The sequence below is a fragment of the Trachypithecus francoisi genome, unplaced genomic scaffold (genome assembly GCF_009764315.1).
Source record: "Trachypithecus francoisi isolate TF-2019V2 unplaced genomic scaffold, Tfra_2.0 Lachesis_group14, whole genome shotgun sequence".
NCBI classification, from domain to species: Eukaryota; Metazoa; Chordata; class Mammalia; order Primates; family Cercopithecidae; genus Trachypithecus; species Trachypithecus francoisi.
The window spans coordinates 41,299,403-41,320,224 of NW_022681459.1; the positions used below are offsets into that span (position 1 = coordinate 41,299,403).

A 20,822-nucleotide genomic window follows, 5' to 3' on the forward strand; every position below is an offset into this window, starting at 1 on the left:
TCCCTACTCAGCAGAGCTGCCATGGCCTGCACGCCCATCCTCCTTTGCTAGGAGTCTGTTTTATTTTTTTGTATTTGCAAAATGAGCATCCCCCAGACAGTCTGCCTGGCGTGATTGATGCTGGGGGTGGAAGCTTTTCGCAGTCCTTGGCCTCTGACCCCGCTTCCCGAGGGCTGCGCGGCTTCTGCACGCCTGCTGGGGGCCGCTTGGGCATGTGCTGACTTCGCTGCTGCTCAGAGCCAGGTTTTGTAAACATTCAGGAGCCACTTCCCAGGTCAGCAACTGCAAGCGTTTTCTGCCGGTTTGTACGATAAGCCTTTAACCAAGCTTTATTTCTACTTGCAATAAAGGATGATCCACTCTGGGAGGTTAAAATAAAGCACCCTAGGGGCGGCACAGCTGGCAATGCCAACATCCCCGACTCCGCTTCCTGTCCCGGGTGCGCACTACGTCTGCACAAGCTGGGCTCTGACAGGAAGCGGGGATGCCCCCATGCCCAGCGCACACACACACAGAAGGAGCACAGGTGCTGCACAGAGCTCCCACGTGGGGCTGAGTGCTGGCCCTGCCCATTGCCTGTGTGCCTGGCGCCTGACCGCAGCTGGCAAGGACCATGGACATTGGCATCGCGAAGCGGGCCCTGCAGTCTGGAAGCCGAGGAGGACCGGAGCCCCTTCCTCGATGCAGCCTTGATCTCCACGTGGTGGATTAAACATATTAGCAGTTAAAGCAGTTAATTGCTGTGCAGGGGGCCCCGCTCATTGTTTGTCTCTGAATCACCCGCCCACACCAGGTGTCTCAGATAATAGACTGGGAACTTCAGGGAGGAGGATTTCCTGTCTGCAGATGTGCCGATTACAGCGCTGAGTGAAGACAGTCAGCCAGCACCGCTGCGGGCTCGAATTCGCCCACTCAGTTAACCAGTTGTGGCCTGAATCCCTGGCTGTCTAGGGGAGCAGGGTGGGGCTGGGGCGTCCTGAGCAAATGCCTCCCAGTGCAAAAGCTTCTAAGTGCTCGTTGAGCTTAGATTTGGTTTTAAAGAAAGGACAGACTGCCCCTGGACTACAGCCCTGAGAAACTGGAAGTTGAGATCGTCATGTGCCCCTTTGGCATCCCCAGCCCCTCTGGACGGTTCTCTGTCCCTCTCTTGAGGGTAAGATGCTGAAGGCTCTGGCATATCCCTCCCTGCACCACGGGAGTCCTGCCCATGGTCAGAAGAGCCAGCAGACACAGGAGGGGACTCGCTGAGCCTGAGGATCCCACAGCCAGGCAGCTGTTGTGCCTGAGTGCCAGGGAAGGTGGCCCTGGGTCTGCCCGGGGGCCTTGTGGTATGGCAGGTGAGACGAGACCCAGGGAAAGAATCCGTCTGGATCTTACCCTGGCCACTGAAGCCATTTCCTCTTTGGGCTTTCTCTTAGATAACTCAGAGATGTCCACCTGTGTGTAAATCAGCATCAAAGCCTGAAACACAACATACATGGAGCGTGGGAGCTTGGCTTCCCGGCTTCCTCCTGGTACCGCACAGAGGCCACCCCACAAGCTGCCTGTGTATAGTCTACCCCATGTGGCATGTGTGCCTGGACCACAGTGGAGAGACTGGGGTACCCAGGAGATGATGATGGGGGCTGGCGGTGCCCAGGAGGGGAGTTGTTGCCAGGGTGGGCTGCAGCCCGGGGCTCCTCTCTCTACCCAGGCACTGCTTGCTGGCATGTATGTGGCAGGTAACCGTCTTTGCTCAGCTGTGCTTGGCTGATGGCTCTGGTACACTGCAGACTCAGCTACACAAGTCCCTGTGGAATGTCCCTCTGTTGAGTGCCAGGCAGTGAGAAAGGGCAGAAAGCAAGAACCAAGCCCCCTAGGCTGGGGATGGGTGGGAGCATCCCGAGCCTGGTGAGAGGGAAGGGATGGCTCCTCCTGGATGCCCTCCGTGCTGGTGTGGGTGCAGCCGGGGCTTAGGGGCCGCAGTGGGTGTGGATGTTGCCCGGGTGGGGGAGCTGCGGTGGGCCCATCAGGACTGCTCTCAGGGATGTGCCTTGCTGCAGCTGCGTGAAACCAAATTTGTGGCTATGGTCTTCCCGGTGTGGATGGGCCCAGCCGTGACCCTGGCACCCACGCCTCCACACTCTCAGGGTGGAGTGGCCATCCCTGGGCAGGTGATACGGATCAGATACCCCTCTTTGATAGTCTAACACCTTTTTATTTTAGTGTAAATTTAGTTTGTAATTAATTACATCAAGAGAGACCCAAATCTGTCTGCATGTGAGTTTGGTATTTTTTGAAGTGGAGCCAAGATGAACATTCATGGAGCTCTTCCTATGAGCAGTGGCTGCGGCCTTCCCCTCCACACCATGTGGCCCTGGGCATGCACTGCTGCTCCTGAGACAGCACTGTTGGCTCAGCCGTAGCTCATGGTGGTGCTAACATCTCACAGAGGCCAGGCCAGAGTAGCAGGAGGCAGCACCCTATGCTTACCCAACAGCCTGGTGCCCCATGCTTGGCTTGAGGGCCAATTTACACCTGTGTCCAGAGCCCACAGCCATCTGACAGGCCAGCCGGCACCTGCATACATGGATGTGGAACTGGGTCTTGTTACTATGTCATATTCAGTACTTATGGTTAGAACTGAGTGAAAAACAATTAAGAAAAAGAAGAACAACATGGTGAAAAGTCTTCTAGAGATAGGTCAGCACCATTTATACATGTTACCATGTACCCTCTAATGTCTGCAGGTGTCCCAGGGCAGCCAACCTGTTACAATTGCAATTATGTTAACAATCGTTAAAGGGCTGAGTGAGGTGGCTCATGCCTGTAATCCCAACACTTTGGAATGCCAAGGTGGAAGGATCATTTGAGTCCAAGAGTTCAAGACCAGCCTGAGCAACAGAGTAAAACCTCTTTTCAAATAATTAATAATATAATAATAATAATAATTGTTTTTTATTTGTTTGTTTTTGAGACAGTGTCTAGCTCTGTTGCCCAGGCTGGAGTCCTGGGGCGTGATCTCGGCTCCCTGCAACCTCTGCCTCCCGGGTTCAAGCGATTCTCCTGCCTCAGCCTCCCAAGTAGCTGGGACTACAGGCAACCACCACCACATCCAGCTAATTTTTGTATTTTTAGTAGAGACGGGTTTCACTGTGTTAGCCAGGCTGGTATCGAAGCCCTGATGTCATGATCCACCCACCTCGGCCTCCCAAGGTGCTGGGATTACAAATATGAGCCACTGCACCCAGTCTAATAATAACTGTTAAAGCAATAATGACCACTCACCATAGAGCACGCTCCTTCCTGGGGGTCCTCTGGGCCTGAGCTGGAGGCTGCGCCATACTCCAAGGCTGACTGTGGGGTCTTACACATCATAATGCACGCAGGCAGCTCGAGTAGGAAAGGCCCTTATGCTGCCTGTGGGGAAGCTCACCCCCATCCCCCGAGGAGCCTCCCTGGGTATAAGACACCTCGGGACAGTCTGGGGGTCCCTGGTGGCTGCTGGCAGTCACAGCGAGTGGCCAGTCAGGTCCCATTGAGGCCCCAGGGCTCACTCATTTATTCAACTAACATGGCATCTCGAGGGGACCCGAGGCCAGGAGGGCAGGTGCATCCCCTTCCTGGGCTCAGAGCTGCAGGTAGGGGCCTGGGGCTCATTAAGAAGGGGCGATTCTGGAAAAAAAAAAAAGAAGAAGAAGAAAAGTATTTTAGAAAAATAAGCTTCAAGGATCTAACTCCATTTCCAAAGGCATATATACTCTCCTCTGTGCCTGGTTCCAAGGTGCCTCGTTGGGGCAAGTGGCAGGCCAGGCCCTGTGAGAGTGGCTGGCTCTGGGGACCACATGCCTCGTGAGATACTTGCCAGGTGGCCCACAGGGCCTGTGTGTGTGAAGCCCTGCCCGCCTCGCATCACCCACCAGCCCTGGAGCTTCCCACTCCCACACCCTCGTCCTCAGGCGCAGTGCTTGGCCCCGGCTGCCTCTGTCTGGATTATAGCCACTGACTCACCCTGCTGTACTCCCGCGGGCACTTACCTCTCACCCAGGGCACCGCCTCCTTGCTCTTCTCTGTTGGGAACATGTGTCCCAGGCGGGCGTGAAATCAGAGGGCATGCCTGTTCTTCCCATCACAGATGAGAGCGGCGCGTAATACTGCAGGCGACTGGCTGTTCCCTTGTCCCTGTGTCCATCAGAATAGGTGGGAGTGATCCATGGTGACTGTCTGGGTGGTTTTTGGGCTTCAGCCTTCTCTGGTCCCTCCTTGGGGCCAGGCTGGCTGGACAAGCGTGGTGGCTGCCCTCCATCTCCCGGGCCATTGACAGCAGCTGGTGAGGCTCTCATTGTCATCAGAGGAGGGCTGCCCTGCCCGGCTGCTCCTAGCACTCCCAGGGCCACGTGTGGAGATGGGCTCTCCTGCGTCAGGGGTGCTGCACTGCTGGGCCTGGGGCTGGAGGCAACTCCAGGTTGCAGAGGTGCTCAGCCCAGTGCTTCCTGAGTGTCAGTGTTGTGGGCCAGCCACACATATACATAGGAAGTGAGAACGTCCATTTGTACCTGGAATTACTGTTTTTTTGGCAGAAGGACAAACTCTGTTAGGCCCATCAGCCCCAAGTCTGAACCAAGCCCAGTGGGCAGCAACAAGACCCACTTTGCTACCGGCAGAGGCATCTCTGCAGTGGCAGGTTTGCCAACGTGCCAGTGGTTGCCATCTCTGAAGGGATGTTCCTTGGGGCTTGTGGCCATACTCTGCACCATGGTCAGCAGCTCCTCTTTGCCTTACATGGAGTGGGCATGGCCTGCCTTCAGGATGGCGGGTCCGTTCGGCCACCTCTGGCTCCCATGCTGACCACAGCTCTGTTGGCTGAGACGATCCCCTTGGAGGGCAGCTTCATGGGAGTGTTCCTGGTTTCCAGGCTAGGGGAGTGACTGCGGTGTAGTTCTCAAAGGCCCAGGTCAATAAGTCCCGGTCCCAGCCTCTCCTGCAGGCAGTGCTTGATGGTACAGGTGTGGTGCCCGCAGGGAGGACACTGCCGACGCCCAGCTGGGCCCTCTTGCTGCAGTACACACAGTGGCCCGTGTGGAGGCCCTTGGTGGTGATGGACAGCTCTGTCTGCTGCTGAAACTGGTGTGGATCCTGGAGACCATCTCAGCAGGGGGATGTCCTTCAAGGTGCCCTTGATGTAGCTGTGCCTCCCGGCTAAGTCCACAGCGTGCAGGCCCATGAGCCCTCATGCTTCACATGCACAAGGAATACAGAGCTGGCGCCCTTCCTCTGCCCACGAATCCTGTGGCCCACGACTGCTCATGAGTGCAGTCTGAAGAGCTGTACCTGGAATTTTAATGCCCTTGTTGTTTGCAGAAAATATGACAGAGTGTTATGTATCCATTACGTAATAAGCTCTTACAAAGCAGGAACATGGTGAAGATGCCTATAAATGCATGAGAAAAGGCAGAAACTGGCAATTTACAAAAGAGGAAATATGGTTCATAAACACGTGGCCAAAAATTACTTCATCTTACTAGTTATCAAAGAAGTGCAAATTAAAACAGCATGACAGAGAGCGCTGTGCGCCGCCTGCCCCAGGAAGGAACAGAGTCTAAGAACTGTCCTGCGCCTGGAAGCCCCCACTCAGCTGGCTGCCCTTCTTCTGAGAATCTGCCCCAGGAACTCAGCTGACACATGGCAAGCTGGTGCCCCAGGTCTCCATCCTGGTGGTATCTAGGAAGCAGAGACTCGAGAGCCAACAAATGTCCTACCCCAGGAGGGGACATTCAGCAGCACTTGGCAAACACTGCACTGGGTGCTCAAGAGCCAAGGCTGCCAGGACAGAGCTGCAGGGAGCACAGAGCCCCCCCATGGGGAGGCCTGCAATGGGCCGCAGGCACAGCTGGGAAAGCTTAGAGCACAACATGCAGGGGTGAAAGACACCGGTGCAGGCGCCCTTCTTTCCCCAAATGGCCTGAGCGGTGCGCCTTTATCCTGGCATAGGAGGGAAATGGTGGGGAGCTGACTGGGCACAGCTGCCTGCATCCTGCTGCTCACACCATTCGGGCCCCACTGGATCCCCACCTCGGCACGAGTCGTTCACCCTCCTGCAGGGCTCCAGGCCTGAGCCAGTGGGGCCTAGGACACCTGACTGTCCAGCACCAGGAGGGAGATCTGGCCCTTCTCTGGCCACTGCCCAGTCCTTTGCTTGCAAGACCCATAGTGGGGCTCAGTGCTTGGTGTCCGGCCATCAGGGCTGGCCACAGCTGGGGACGTGGCCCCACCCAAGTGGAACGGGCCTCTTCCCTGCACCCACTCCCAGCCACGTCCCACTGGCCCAGCTTCTAACCCCCACTGTGCCCTCGGCTGCCCTGATGCCTGCCACAGGCCACTCATTCTTCCTTTGCTGTTCTTTCCTGATGGGCTATGGAGTCCCTGCAGGGCCAGGTGTGTCTGTGCCACGCAGCCCTGTCTCCCCTGGCCATCCAGCCTGTCCTAATGTGAAAGCTGCCATGCTTTTCACATTAGTGGCTCCATCACATTCCCACCAACTTCCCAGAGGGATCCACACAGCATGTGCAGAAGAGTCCTGGCTTTGAATGGGCCACCTAATTCCATGCCTCTTTTATCTCTTGTGACTACTTTTAAATTTATCTTTATTTCCTTCAGACCTGGGGACAGGGTTTGGTCAGCACCTGCAAGGTCTATAGTTGCCATAGTTACCATGAGGAACATGATGAGTGCCTTGGCTTCTTGGGACCAGCCAGGCAAGCGTGCAGAGGAGAGTGTGGGTGCAGCGTCAGATATTCTATTCCTGCAGGCACCAGGAAGTACTGGGCCTGGTGGGCTGGACACCAGGTTGGGGAGGGACCAGAGGGCTGGGCGTGAGCCCCCTGCCTGCAGGGACCTTGGCCCCTCCTTCGTGCCCCAGCCCTGCCCATGGGGCCCAGCTCCTTCCTCTGATGTGGGCTGGCATCCCCTGTGTCTGGGCTGATCCCCAGCTGGTGCCAGCCCCGCCGGCACCCAATTCCTGCGGCTGAGCAGAGCACAGAGGCTGGAGCCAGCCTCCCGCAAGCCGGCTTAGCCAAGTTTGTATGTTTTGACTCCAGCCCCAGGATGGCAGCTGGAGACTTAAGGGTTCCCTTTCACGGCAGCTTCAGCTTCCAGATGCTTAGGTGGGCGCCACCCGCATGCCGGCCAGCAGCTGGTTTGTCACAGCCACAATGAGCAGGGGACCTATGCCTTTGACGCCAAACCGCCTTTGCCATCGGTGGATCATCCTGAGCTCCTGGGAGCCGAGAGCAGCTGGGATTGGGAAGGAAAAGCTGCTGTGGCCGCCCGCCGGCCTGGCAAAGCCACGCCCATCTGAGTTAGGGGAGAAAGGGACCTCTGCTGGCCGTTGGGCTGTGAAGAGGCCTATGCGGTACCCTCTCTCCGGGCCCCAGGCTATGTGGAGACTGGCAGGGGGCAGCTGTGCTGACCCCCTGGACTGGCCATCCCCTGCCCTCTTTTTTTTTTTTTTTTTTTTTTTTGAGGCGGAGTCTTGCTCTGCCGCCCAGGCTGGAGTGCAGTGGCCGGATCTCAGCTCACTGCAAGCTCCGCCTCCCGTGTTTACGCCATTCTCCTGCCTCAGCCTCCGGAGTAGCTGGGACTACAGGCGCTCACCACCTCGCCCGGCTAGTTTTTGTATTTTTAGTAGAGACGGGGTTTCACCGTGTTAGCCAGGATGGTCTCGATCTCCTGACCTCGTGATCCACCTGTCTCAGCCTCCCAAAGTGCTGGGATTACAGGCTTGAGCCACCGCGCCCGGCCCCCCTGCCCCTCTTGACCTTTGCACCCAAGAGCAGGATCAGCTGAGCCAGCTGCCCCTAGAATGGGCATGGTGTAGTTAGGACGCTGCCCCTTAGCTCAGCTCCCCTCGGCCCTGAGGTCTCTAGGCTGGGGCTGTGTGCCAGGCAGCCACGGGGGGCTGCAGCACAGAGCAAGCGGGAGACCTGGCTGCTAGCTCTGCTCACTTGGCCCTCTGCTAGTGGGTTGGGGGGGCTTGCTTTCCCCTAATGGGGAGAGACCTTCAGGCCCTACCTGGGCAGAGGGCCAGACCCCAGGACTTGAGCATTGTTGGGGTACAGTCCAAAGTGTGGCCAGCTCCTCTTCAGCCTGTCCAGATAGGAGACCATCGGGAGCCTGCAGGTGTCCTTGAAGGAGGCCCCTCTGGACTCTCAGTCTCACTGCCTGATGGTATCAGGCTGCAGTGCTGCAGACAGATGCAGGGAGGCCAGGCAGGCCAGGTGCCAGCAGCTCCCCACGAAGGGCTGGTTTCTCTGGATGAAGTCGGTACCAGAGCCATTGGCACTGTGCTGGTGGCCCTGCAGCAGGGCCTGAGGCCTGGGCATGTGGAAGGTTCTGGAATCCCACACTTAGCACTCTTTGATGTCAGGGAGCCCCAGCATTGGCAAGTGCCTCTTCCTTTCCCGTGTGCCAGGAACCACTCTAAGGCTGACTCGTTTTCGCGGGTGGCACCCCGCCTTGTCTCCTGTGCCGGCTGTCATCTGACCAGCGTCTGTTTCAGACCTGCCTACCACCTCCTGCAGAGGCCAGGAGCCCCTCTACGCTGCTGGTGCTTCACGTTTCACCAGTTCTAAGTGGACATTCTTTTTTCTTGAGACAGAGTCTCACTCTGTCACCCAGGCTGGAGTGCAGTGGTGTGATCTTGGCTCACTGCAACCTCCACCTCCCGGGTTCAAGTGATTCCCATGCCTCACCCTCCCAAGTAGCTGGGACTACAGGTACACACCACCACACCCAGCTAATTTTTGTATTTTTAGTAGAGACGGTTTCTTTTCTTTTCTTTTCTGTTCTTTTTTTTGTTTGTTTTGAGACAGAGCTTTGCTCTTGTTGCCCAGGCTGGAGCCTAATGGTGCAATCTCAGCTCACTGCAGCCTCCGCCTCCTGGGTTCAAGCGATTCAGTCTCCCGAGTAGCTGGGACTATAGGTGTGGACCACTCTGCCTAGGTAATTTTGTATTTTTAGTAGAGATAGGGTTTCACCATGTTGGCCAGGCTGGTTTTGAACTCCAGACCTCAGGTGATCCACTTGCCTCGGCCTCCCAAAGTGTTAGGATTATAGACGTGAGCCATGGCGCCCAGCTGAGACAGGGTTTCATCATGTTGGCCAGGCTGGTCTCGAACTCCTGACCTCAGGTGATCCGCCCACCTCTTCCTCCCACAGTGCTGGGATTACAGGCATGAGCCACCACACCTGGTCTGTAAGTGGTCATTCTGAGAAATAGTTCATTCTGAGAAATAGGTCATTCTGAGAAACAGCTCTAGGTCGAAGCCACTGAAGATGACCTTTCAGCCCCCTCTCTATTTCTTTCAGGTCGAGTACCAGACACCAGAAGTCTGAATTTGGAGAAGGCTGGGGTAGATACTAGCCCCGACACTCAGAAGATCCTGGTGGACTCCCGGGAAGGCACCTCTGTGCCCCACATCTACGCCATTGGTGACGTGGTGGAGGTACGGCATGCGTCCTGGGACCAGGCCCCTGACCCTGCCTGCGCCACCACCCCTGCTCGCTGGGCTCCGGCTGCTTCTGTCCTGTGGGAGAGAAACAACACTTTCTCTGATCACAGAGGCTCTGGGCCAAACCCCAGGGCCAGCCTGTCTGGAGTTCTGGGGCCACCTGGACTTGGGCCTCAGCTCTCTGCCTTTCCTTTCCTTTCTGTGGTGGGAGTGTGGAAGGCCTAAAGATAGCTGCAAGCACCAGCAGCAGACGCCTGCTGGGAACTGGGCATGGGTTAGTTCTGCACGCAGGCCCCAACCCCCGGCAGGTAGGCTGGAGGCATAGGCTTAGAAATGCCACCACTGGACATGGCCCTGGGGCCATCCTGTCCCCACAGGGTTGAGGCAGGTCCAGTTTGGGCCCACCCGGCCCTGCCCTCCCCACCTTAGTATCCTCTGGCTTGCCTCTCTGGGTGTCACACCAGGACAGGTCCTTTGCTCTCAGCTGTTGCTGTGAAGTGAAGATCAGTGCCAGTCTTTCCTGGGTGGGGGCTCTGGAGCCCTCCCTACCCATGGCCCCAGTAAGGGAGCTGGGTGGTCAGTCTTGGGATGCTGCACCCCGGCAGCCTCAGGAGTGCTCGGCCTGTCCTGCATGTGTCCAGCGCCTGCTGCTGAGGGTGGCTCTGGAGTGTCCCTGGGAGCTTCTTTGTAGCGAGACCTGTTGGTGTCAGCGTCCTGGGGCTGCGGTACTAAATCACCACACATGGGTGGCCCAGCACAGCAGACATGGGTTCTCTCACGTTTGGGGGCAGTAGTCTGAAATCAAAGTGCCAGCTGGGACTGGGTGCGGTGTCTCATGCTTATAATCCCAGCACTTTGGGACGCCAAGGCAGGCGGATTACTTGAGGTCAGGAGTTCAAGACCAGCCTAGCCAACATGGTGAAACCGTTTCTACTAAAAAAATACAAAAATTAGCCAGGCATGGTGGCACGTATCTGTAATCCCAGCTACCCGGGAAGCTGAGGCAGGAGAATCATTTGAACTCGGGAGGAGGAAGGTGGAGGCTACCATGAGCCAAGATCGTGCCATTGCACTCCAGCCTCGGTGACAGCGAGACTCCATCTCAAAAAGTGTCAGCTGGGCCAGGCTCCCTCAGAAGCCTCTGGGGTAGGAACCTCAGACGTCCCTCGGGTTGTGGCTGTATCACTCCTCTCTCTGCCTCATCATCATGTGACAGTCTTCTGGGTGTGTCTCTGGGCCCTGATTTGCCTCTTACAGTTTCTCTGTCATTGGATTTAGGGTCCACCCTAATCCAGGATGACTTCATCTCCATCCTTACTTTAATTATATCTGCAAAGAACTTATTTCCAAATAAGGTCACACTCTGAGGCTCCAGGCGGACCCTGCAGGGTCCTGTAGGGTCCATCTAGCCGTCCCGATTGTGTGGACAGAGCACTTGACTCCACGTGCCTCAGCCACCCTGCAGCCCCAGCTTGCTTAGCTGGATGGTTCAGCTGCTCAGTGTGATTTCTGCAAGTGCAGCCTCTGCCTTGGACCATGTAGGTGCAGTGGTCTCTGATTGCACGGTCTGTTGCATCCTGTGAGCACTGTACCCTGAGACAGTGCCACGTGCATCTCTGTGCACAGCGGGAAGCCTCCCTTCTGTCTGGGAATCTGAGTTTTCCCTCTGCAAGTGTGTAGCTCCCAGGCTCCTGTGTTGGAAACTGTAACATTTCAAACTGTTTTGCCAGAAATGCATGGCACACACAAAGGCATTCTTTATTTAAACATTAAATCCACTCAGTCAGAAGGGTCATTCTGAACAGTCCAAAGTGTTAACACCCAACCAGTGGTCCCCTGAGCGGCTGGGAAGAGGCTATGGGCGGGGCGGAGGCTATTGTTTCATGAGATGTTGTGCACTGTGCGCCGCCGCTGGGACGTTTCCGCAGTTAGTCAGGCCTGCTGGAATGCGCAGGCTGCGCTCTGAGTTTATCTCCACGGATCTCTATGCATTTCTGGAATGCCAAACAACATCTGCATTTCCTGCTGCCAAGGTGATTGGCAGCCCATCCCAGAGGACAGTGCTGGAACCCCCAAGGCCGGGCACACCCTGGGACAGAGGGATCTCCAGCACAGCAACATTCTGATTTGGAATTTATTGTGGACTGTGACGTGCAAGTCGAGCTGCACGTCAGGAGTGTGTGGAACGCTTTGGGGTCCCTTTTCAGCCGGGGATTCCAGTGAATGCAAACGGTAGCAGGGGCTCTTTTGAGCCTGGTCATCGGGCAGCCCTCCGAGGTCAGCAGCGTGCAGAAGGGGTTTGCAGAGAAGGCTTGAGCATGTGAGGGTGACACGGCCAGCCTCATCGGCAGCGGACTCCTTTCCCAGGGCAGGGTGGAGGGCAGCAAACAGGAGAATGAGTGACCTACCTAGGTCCCTGGGATGCCCTGCAGGGGGATGAGCTCCAGGGGGAGGCTTTACGTCACCGTACTCGGTGCCAGTGTTGGGGATTTTCTAAAGGGAGATGCCCACTTGGGGGGCAAAGGGTGGTGGCATGGGGGCTGCATATAACCCTGGACATGGTGCTGATGTGGCCCCGCTGTGCCTTCCCCAAGGGGCGGCCTGAGCTGACACCCACAGCTATCATGGCTGGGAGGCTCCTGGTGCAGCGGCTCTTCGGCGGGTCCTCAGACCTGATGGACTATGACAATGTGAGTTCTATCTAGCGGACGCCACGTGCAGCCCGGGAGAGGCCAAGTTCAAGGCTAGCTCTTCTGGGGTGAGGGGCTTTTGTGCACTGTGTGTGTGCATGTAGGTGTGGGCATGCGTGTGTGTGCGCTTAGGCGGGTGTGTTGTGCACACGTGTGTGCAAGCATGTGTCGGGGCTCAGTTCTGAGAGTGTGGCGCAGGCGCAGGCAGGTGGGTCGCCTGCTGTACTTGCAGCCTGCTCCAGGCACATCTGGGCCTGGTCTGTGATCACTGCTCTTTGTGTCATATGCAATGGGGACCTTCGATTTTGGGGGCCCAAGGGCCCTCCCTGACTCCAGATATGCTTTCAGGTTCCCACAACCGTCTTCACCCCGCTGGAGTATGGCTGTGTGGGGCTGTCCGAGGAGGAGGCAGTGGCTCGCCACGGGCAGGAGCATGTTGAGGTGAGGCCTGGGGGCAGCGCAGCTGAGGACAGTGGCGACTCCGCGACCTCGCTGCACGCTCTGGGCGGAGGCCTTGTGAGCAGGGCGCCAGGGTCTCTCCTTTCCAGGGGCCCTGAGTGGTGGCTGTGTGTAGCAGGAAGGGACACGTTGGGGGCAGCCCCAGAAACGGGAGTGCCTGGGCTTTGGCAGCCTTGGGGTGACTGGGCTTAGGTGCTTTTGGTCTCTGCCACCACGTGTCATAGCAGTGAGGGGAAGGCCCTTGGCTGCCTTGTTCTGAGGGCAAGAAGCCCTGTGGCCCAGAAGCCCCCAGCCCCACCCCAGCCATGCTGCAGGGGTGCCCAGCACCAACCGGGTCACCACCATGGTGCCACCCGCTCCCCTGCTGAGGTCAGCTGAGTGCCGGCCCCACTCCAGCACACAGCTGCTTATCCCTGAAAGCACCAGGGCCCCGAAGTTGCCTCTGTGCTGTCCCTACCTTGCAGGGACTGGAATCTCACTCGACCCAGAAAGGTTTCTCCCAGGGGCCTCCGACCTCTGCTTCCACCCCCACCCCCCGACCACCCTACACCTCATCTTCCTGGACTGCCCAGGGTGTCTCCCAGGCGAGAGCCCCCCGCCCCTCGCCCCCCACCACGTCCTGACACCTATCCTCTTCCAGCTTCTTCCAGGCTCAGGCACTCACCCTGGAGGAAAGGGGTTTTCATTGAGCAAGGCTGCTTTGGGGGTCTGCTCTGACAGGTGGCTGTGGCTCTGGGGTGGCCTGGAAGAATGTAGGGGCTCTGAAGCCTGCCGGGCCATGGTAGCTGGAAGCCTTCGGTGCGGTTTCATCTTGCTGCTGCGGCAGCTTGCAGGCACCCAGAGAAACCGGAGCCTGTGGCCTGGGTGGTGGGGCCTGGGGCCTTTGGGGATGAGTCACTGGGCTCCAGGGCTGGCCCCTTCCCCCTCCACCCCAGTCCTCTCCATCAACAGGACAGGCCTGACAGGCCAGCCTTCCCCGAGGCACTTTATTTGCTATTTTTGTTTGATTCATCACAAGTGCGCTGAGACATATGTTCCTGGCATTTTATAATGTTGTTTTATGTTTCACGATGTTGAATGGCCAAATACTCTTTGTTTGTTTTCTTTTCAATTCTGTCTTAGTTAGAACAATATTCTCTGAAGTTCCATTAATTAATAATGGCTGTGCAGCACATGTGAGGGCCCCGCTCATTTTTTACTTGGCCGCAGCCCCGGACACGCTGTCGAGCCGTTCAAGGGTGCTGAAAGCCTTTGTCCAACAGCTCCGGCTCCGGTGTGGCCACAGTGGCCTTGCTCCAGTGAGGGCCAAGGGAGCATCAGGGTGACCGAGGGAGCCGAGTGGTCGCCTGCTCACCCATTCTTGCCTCCGCCGTTGGTTGTGGGGGAGCTATATCCACGCAGGTTTGCTGTGCCCAGCCTGGGTGCTTGGGTTGCCTGATGCCTGCTCTGCTGCTATGGTCTGTCCAGGCTTGGGTGGGAGAGGGTCTGTCCTGTAGAGCATGGCTCCAGCCACTGGCTGCCTGCACACACCCTGTGGCCAGCCAAGCCCTCCTCCCCATCCCAGACCAGACCTTCAGGCCAGATGGATGGTTCCTGCCCGTCATGACCCTGCCTTGCCCATGCAGCCTGTGGGAGCTGCAGGTGCCACAAGGTTTGTTTGTCCCAGCACTGATCCAGGGGTGGTATCCTGTCCCCAGGTCTATCATGCCCATTATAAACCACTGGAGTTCACGGTGGCTGGACGGGATGCATCCCAGTGTTATGTAAAGGTGAGCATCCCTGTGGTCCAGGGTGCTGAGGGTGAGAGGGAGGGTGGGAAAGATCCCGGCAGGGCGAACACCCGAGGGCTGTCCCCAGCCATGCCCCCCAGGCAGGGTGCAGGGTGGATGCAGGGTGGACGTGACCCAGCCCCCTCCTGGGCTGGTAGCTGAGATGTGCGGCTTTCAGATGGTGTGCCTGAGGGAGCCCCCGCAGCTGGTGCTGGGCCTGCACTTCCTTGGCCCCAACGCAGGCGAAGTTACTCAGGGATTTGCTCTGGGGATCAAGTAAGTCCCGAGGAATGCGGGCCATGATGCGATGTGCAGCCGGGTGTCCCTCGAGTGCCAGCAGTGCGGCAGCGGAGAGCTGCTGCCTCTCTTGCTGCATTTATGTGGCCTTCGCGGGTTTGCAGCAGAGATTCCTCAGGCCCTCCTCAGACAGGGTGGGTTCAGGGAGACAAGGGGCAGCTCTGCCCCAGCCAGATGCTGTTGAGCCAGCCAGAGCCAGGTGAGGTGTCCACTGTGGCCGCGGGTCGCTGCTGGGGCCCTCGCCCACCCGGCCAAGCACTCATGCCACCATGAGCAGGGTGCCAGTGCCTGGAGAGCCACCCCAGGGCTGCTGCATGTCTTCTGGAGATGGGGCCGTTGCCTGGGTCTTGGGCTCAGGCTGTGTGTTTTCAGCGTCCTGGGGTCAAAGGAAGACATGGCAAAGGTTCTGGGTGGGTTGACAGGAGTAGTTGGAGTTTGGGACATTGTGCATGGCCTGAGAGACGTGGCTGGCTGGATGTGGGGCCTGGGGGGCGGTGGTGTGGTGAGATCAGGATTCACTGTCTGTGGCTAAAGCAGAGAGCAGAGGCCTAAGGCAGGACTGTGCCTGGGGTCAGGGGATGGAACAGCAGGAAGCCAGGCCAGGGCAAGCCAGGGCGTGGCTGGATGGGAGGTGGGCTAGATGAGCACTTGGCATCTGCTAGGAGGGAGGTGGACGGCTCCCACAGGTGTGGGCAGGGGTCCTGGCTTCTGGCTGGGGGTTAGGGGACAGTGAGGAGACCAGCAGTCTCCGAGGCCCTCCTCTTCCCAGGGATGGGATGCTGTGAACCCCCCTCCCTGTGCTGACCCCCACCTGCCTCCCCCATCCCCCATATGTGCAGGTGTGGGGCTTCCTACGCGCAGGTGATGCGGACCGTGGGTATCCATCCCACATGCTCCGAGGAGGTAGTCAAGCTGCGCATCTCCAAACGCTCAGGCCTGGACCCCACGGTGACAGGCTGCTGAGGGTAAGCGCCATCCCTGCAGGCCAGGGCACATGGTGCACCCGCCGCCAGCTCCTCGGAGGCCAGACCCAGGTATGCAGGTGGGGCCGGCTCTGTGTTTGAGGATAGGGCACGTGGCAGGGGTGCAGGAGCCCTGGCCATGGGCTCCTTCCAGGTGTACAGCAAGGCTGTACCTGCCATGCCACCCAGAAGAGGGATGCTCCGTCCTGTAACCAGGCCACATTGGTGACAGGCAGGAGGAGAAGTCCCCAAGGGCCCAAACCTCCCCGAGGGACCCCAGACCCCGGCCTGACCACAGCTGCTCCCCACACACAGGAGGTCTAGAGAAACAGGGCTCATCCGTAGGAGCCTGGCCCAGGTGGATGCTGGCGTAGAGGGTGTCCGGGGTGGGCTGAAGTTGGGCATCTCAAGTTGCTGCACCACAGGCGGCTGCAGTCGGGAAGCTGGCCTCCCACTGAGGTCTCCCACCGAGGCTTGGCTCCTGCAGAGTTCAGCGCCCGCTTGTTTCCCTGCCTCCCAGGTGGAGACGCTGCCCTGTCACGGCCGGCCCTGCCCAGCCTGCCCCACACATCTGGTTCTGTTTCAGCTATGCAGAGCCAGGCTGGCCGGGGGCGTGTTGTTCATCGTGACCTCTTCCCAGGAGGAAGAAACTGGCGAGGGCTCCTGGCCTCTGCCCCAGGGATGCCTGTGCCAGAGCGCTCTCGCCTCGTGGTCTGACAGTGCATCCTCCGGCCAGGGCTGAAGACGGGGGCTGGGGCAGGGTGGGCCCTCAGCCTGTGCCATCCAGCCCACCTGGGGCACCCCCACAGCTGTCAGCCTCTCCCGGGGTTGGGGGTGTTTGGGCTCCATCTCTCCCCTGGGGCTGAGGTGGAGACCAGGCAGAGCAGTGGGCTCCCCACAAGATGCCTGTGGACAGGCTCTGGGGTCCGCATGGTGCTGAGGGGCTCTGGGGAGGCCTGTCTGGGGGTACTCAGGGCTCCCTGCTTCACTGTGGCCGCCTCCCCCCAGCGGGGCCGCGCTTGATAGGAATAAACAAGGGCGTCCTGAGGAAACTCTTATCAGAACATTACACCTCCCAGAGCTGTTTTGTTAGGAGCCTGCTATAAATTTTTATCATTTCAAAATATTTTTGTAGCACTGTGCTCCCTGTGACGCATCGCCCTGGGTTAGGGCCACTCTCTGCAGGGTTTGTTTCTCACCCATCTCTCCCATGGGGGTCCCTGGGTGTGGCAGTGGGAGACATGACCAGGCTGATGGGAGGGGTGGGTGACTGCCTTGACCTTCCCGTTGTTGGCAGGATGGCTGCAGGCAGGTTTGGAGGGCCTCACCCCTTTCCTGGAGCGCCTGTGAGACGGTCAGCGTGGAGCACAAGTGCTGGACAGGTGGCCCGTGTGCCCCGCAGGGATGGCTCAGGGGACTGTCCACCTCACACCTGCACCTCTCAGCCTCTGCTGCCTGGCACTCTTTCTAGGCTCCTGCTGCCAGATGATGACGACCTGGGTGGAAACCTACCTTTGTGGGCACCCATGTCCGAGCCCCCTGGCATTTCTGCAGTGCAAATAAAGAGGATGCTTTTTCTGAAATGTGCTCTGCCTGTGGTGTCCCTGATGGGCCCCCAGGATTGCCCCGGTGGGTGGGGTCTGGCCAGGCCACCGGGCCCCTCTTAAATCGTGAGTAGCTTCCATCAAGTGCAGCCCAGGGTCCGCTGGGGCCCCTTGAACCCCTGAGCACAATTCTGAGCAGCCCTGGGCAGAGGGGAGCAGCCTTGCAGTGCTGGGGACCCCACCTAGGCAGGAGGCAGAGCCACCCCACCTGCCCCACAGCTGTCTGGCCTCTGGCCTGAAGACGCCCACTGAGGGTTTTTCCTGGGACCCCCTGCCTGGTCTCTGCACCTTGAAGCAAGAACGGCAGCCCAGCACCAGGCAGGCTCTCGGGAGGGGCAGCAACACTGGCTTTGTTCTGGAACAGCCCGCCAGCGGGTGGGCCCATGATGGGAGGTAGCAGGGCTGCGTGGGGCTCTCTGTCCCTGGATGTCAGTCACTTTGCCGGGTTTCCACTGTGGCCCTCCAAGTCAGCTTGTCGACTGCGTCAGGCTAATCCTGTGTATTGAGGCTTGATGGGCTGGGGAGCACCTGTCAGTCACTGCCGAGAGACAGCGCTGACAGCCACGGCCAGGCCCTGCATTGTGCTGGGGCTTTAGCGGTGGCTAATCGCGTGTCTTCCTTAAGAAAACATCACTTAGTCTGCCGGCCCCGAGCCCTGGATGGGACCCTGCTTGTCAGCGCACAGAGGAATGCCTTTGCGCCTTAATGGGCCTGCAGAAGCCCGACTTGCTGTGTGAAGCGTGCGCGTGAGCTCTCAGACGCCCACTTAAGATGCCAAGTACTAGGCCAGGCCCTCCCACAAGTGCAGCTCCTGATCAGCCATGTCCCATTTAACGCACGGCTGGTGGCATGCCTGGGCTGGATCCTGTGGGTGGGGCTTGCCTGTAGGCCTGCAAGTTTTTTGCCTTGGGGGCACCGCAAGGCTGGGAGGTCGGCCTACACCTGCTGTCTGGGCACTAGGGGGTGGCTCTGGGCTGCAGCCAGGAAGGGGGCAGAGGGCCTGTGGATTCCTTGGCTCTGGGATCAGTCCCTTCCAGGGAGCACAGGGAAAACTTGAAATGGCCTTGGTGCTTTTGTGGTGATGGAGAGGATGCAGCTGTGTGAAGCCCGCAGTACACGCTGGGCGGCACTCTGCCAGGAGGGCCTCTCGCCTCCCTGCCCGCCCAGCCAACCAGGAGTGCCTATTGCTGGGGGCCTGAGAGCCACCCACACGTCCATGTCCCCACTGGCCACTCCACGTGGTTTTCCCTGCGTGCCCCTTCTTCCTGGAACACACCGTGCACCACATACCTGCTCTCTGTGACCTCAGTTCTCCCGCGCCGTGTGGCCCATTCAGCCGGCCTGCACATCCCCTAGGAGGGAGCAAAACGTCCACCACACACATCCCAGGCAGCCATGGGTCCTTGGGCTCCTGCTACACAGGGGCTCTTACCCTCCTGGTAAGTGGCAGGCAGGGGTCCAGCCCAGTTTACACGCAATGGGTGCTGTAGGCAAAGAGCTGCCACAAAGAGCTGCCCTGTCAGGGCCGGTGCTGAACTGGCAGGCACCTGGCTACAGACCAGGCCCAGGGGACCCCACAGGCACTAGCCATCCCCACACCTCACTACTCTGGTGGGACACTGGCCCAGAGCTCCCACCTAGGCAGCTGCACAGCCAGGGCAGGAACCAAGGCCCAGCAGGGCAATGTGGGCAAAGCGGCCGCTCTCCCAGGCTCCCTTGCCCAGTGTGGGACCAGTGTCCTGGGCCAATAGTGGTTTCGATCCTGTGTTTCCCTGGGGACGGCCCAGGGAGTACAGGGTGGAGCCAGAGCAGGGTGTTCTCCACCTGGCCCCGGGGCCACCTTCCCGCCTTCACATGTTTTTATGGTGCAATGAAAATATGATTTTAATTCCTCAGATTGTTCTGTGTAACCTGCAATTACCCGCGGCGACATCCTGCACACTTCTGCTGTGGCACCGGATTTCGCAAAGACGTGGGAGGGGGAGGAGTGGGCAGGGGGTGCTGCCCAGCCAGGCTGAGTGGCCCCCCTGTTGTACCCTCCACTCTGACATGGGGCAGTGTCACCCTCTCCTGCCCCCAGCACCCCCAGGCCCCCTGGGTGATCCACATGCAGGGGAGGGGACACACAGTTATGGAGGGCTTCCAGGGCCAGAGCAGGGCAGCAGGGGAGGGCGGGGCCTGGCAGGGCTCTGAGGAGTGGACAGGGGGTACAGCAGGGGTCATCAGCTCAAGGGGAGGGGTGATTGAGATGCTCAGACTGCAGCCCCCCTTCCCTGAGCATGCTGCAGCCTCGCTTGGCCCTAGCCTCACTTGACAGCCATCAGGCGCCTTGGCCCTGCTCTCCTGGCCGTGAGGTGACCTTAGTGCTGGCTGGGCCCTCAGGCAGAGCTGCCCCTGTGCGAGCAGCAGCGTCAGGCAGGGCTGCAGTTGAGAGCACCTGTTTCCTGGCCTCAGGTTTGGGCTCCTCCCACAGGGTCTTGGCACATGAGCTCACCTCGGCTGACACCTGCTTGCCTTACCTGGCCCACGGCCACTCTAGCCCCAGTGCAGCAGCTCAGAGGTGCCGCCAGTACCTGGGCCCTGGGTTGAAGCAACTCCCCAGGTTGAAGCAGGCCCCAGGGGCAGGCCTGGGGCCCCCACCTACCCCTCACACACTGGGCAAGAACTGAAGGTGACCCAAGACTTGTAATGAGGGATGCCTTGAGGTGGCTGGGCAGTGTGCCCACCGGGGCAGGGCCATGAGGCCACACTAACTCCTGCAGGCCCTATTGAGGCTCCAGGTGCCTGGGCCACCTCGGGTTGAGGCTCTATCCTAGTGGCGTCACCACCCCATGCTCATGTCTCTCCCCAGGAGAGCACAGGTTGGCACCTGGCTCCAGTTGGTGTTTGCGTTGGGCTGGTGGGTGGGGGCTACTCCTGCCTCCCAGAGCTCAGAGCTGCCTGAGCCTCCTGGTCCCGGTCCCAGGCTGCTGCCCCACCCCGTGTCCCTCTGGGAGCCACTCCTCCCCAGAGTCCCTGAGTGCCCCTGCCCTGGGCAAGAGCTCCTCCCGCCCAGCCTGATGAGGCCTGCTGGCCTCTGCCCACCTGCCCTCACTCATCGCCACTTCCCGCCCTTGGGCCTAGTCAGGGTCTATGAGGGTCGGTGTAGGTCATCCACTGGGAGACACGGGGATCCCCACCCTCTGGAGCAGGAAGCAGCAGGGGGTCCACACCCAAGGCCAGCGGGCCAGCACCAGTGGCCAGGGCAGGTGGTACAGCCCCTACAGGTATCAAGGCCCGGGCACAGGGCCCATTGAGGTAGAAGCACGTTCCTCCATGGGCCCAACCCCAGCCCCATCAGGAAGCAACTCTCTCTGAACTGCCTCTCCATCCAGATGGGCCTGGGCCAGGTCTTGCTCTTGGGCGGTAGAGAAGATGCCCTCTCCTGGCCCCAAATGCACAGGCTGTGGGCCTCCCACCCCATGTGGGGGCCTCAGCTCAACTCACATGGAATGAAGACTAGAATGGGAATGTGGTGCGGTGCTGTCCTTTTCCACAGCCCAGCTATCTGGGA

General features: G+C 59.1%; 1 protein-coding gene across 8 annotated transcripts in view; it reads left to right on the forward strand.

The window, feature by feature from the left end:
* Positions 1–17,248, forward strand: part of TXNRD2 (thioredoxin reductase 2) — a 67,826-nt gene extending 50,578 nt beyond the window's left edge. For 5 of the 8 annotated variants that reach the window (XM_033232923.1, XM_033232927.1, XM_033232930.1 and 2 more), the window contains 7 exons: positions 9,346–9,482; positions 12,083–12,178; positions 12,527–12,619; positions 14,335–14,406; positions 14,585–14,682; positions 15,543–15,737; positions 16,963–17,248. In XM_033232923.1, coding sequence (XP_033088814.1) covers positions 9,346–9,482; positions 12,083–12,178; positions 12,527–12,619; positions 14,335–14,406; positions 14,585–14,682; positions 15,543–15,666 — 620 coding nt within the window. In that variant the 3' untranslated portion in view covers positions 15,667–15,737; positions 16,963–17,248. Of the gene's footprint in view, positions 1–9,345; positions 9,483–12,082; positions 12,179–12,526; positions 12,620–14,334; positions 14,407–14,584; positions 14,683–15,542 lie in introns of all 8 variants that reach the window. The other 3 variants (XM_033232926.1, XM_033232925.1, XM_033232924.1) reach the window with 3 other exon arrangements.
* The last annotated feature ends 3,574 nt before the right edge of the window (positions 17,249–20,822 follow it).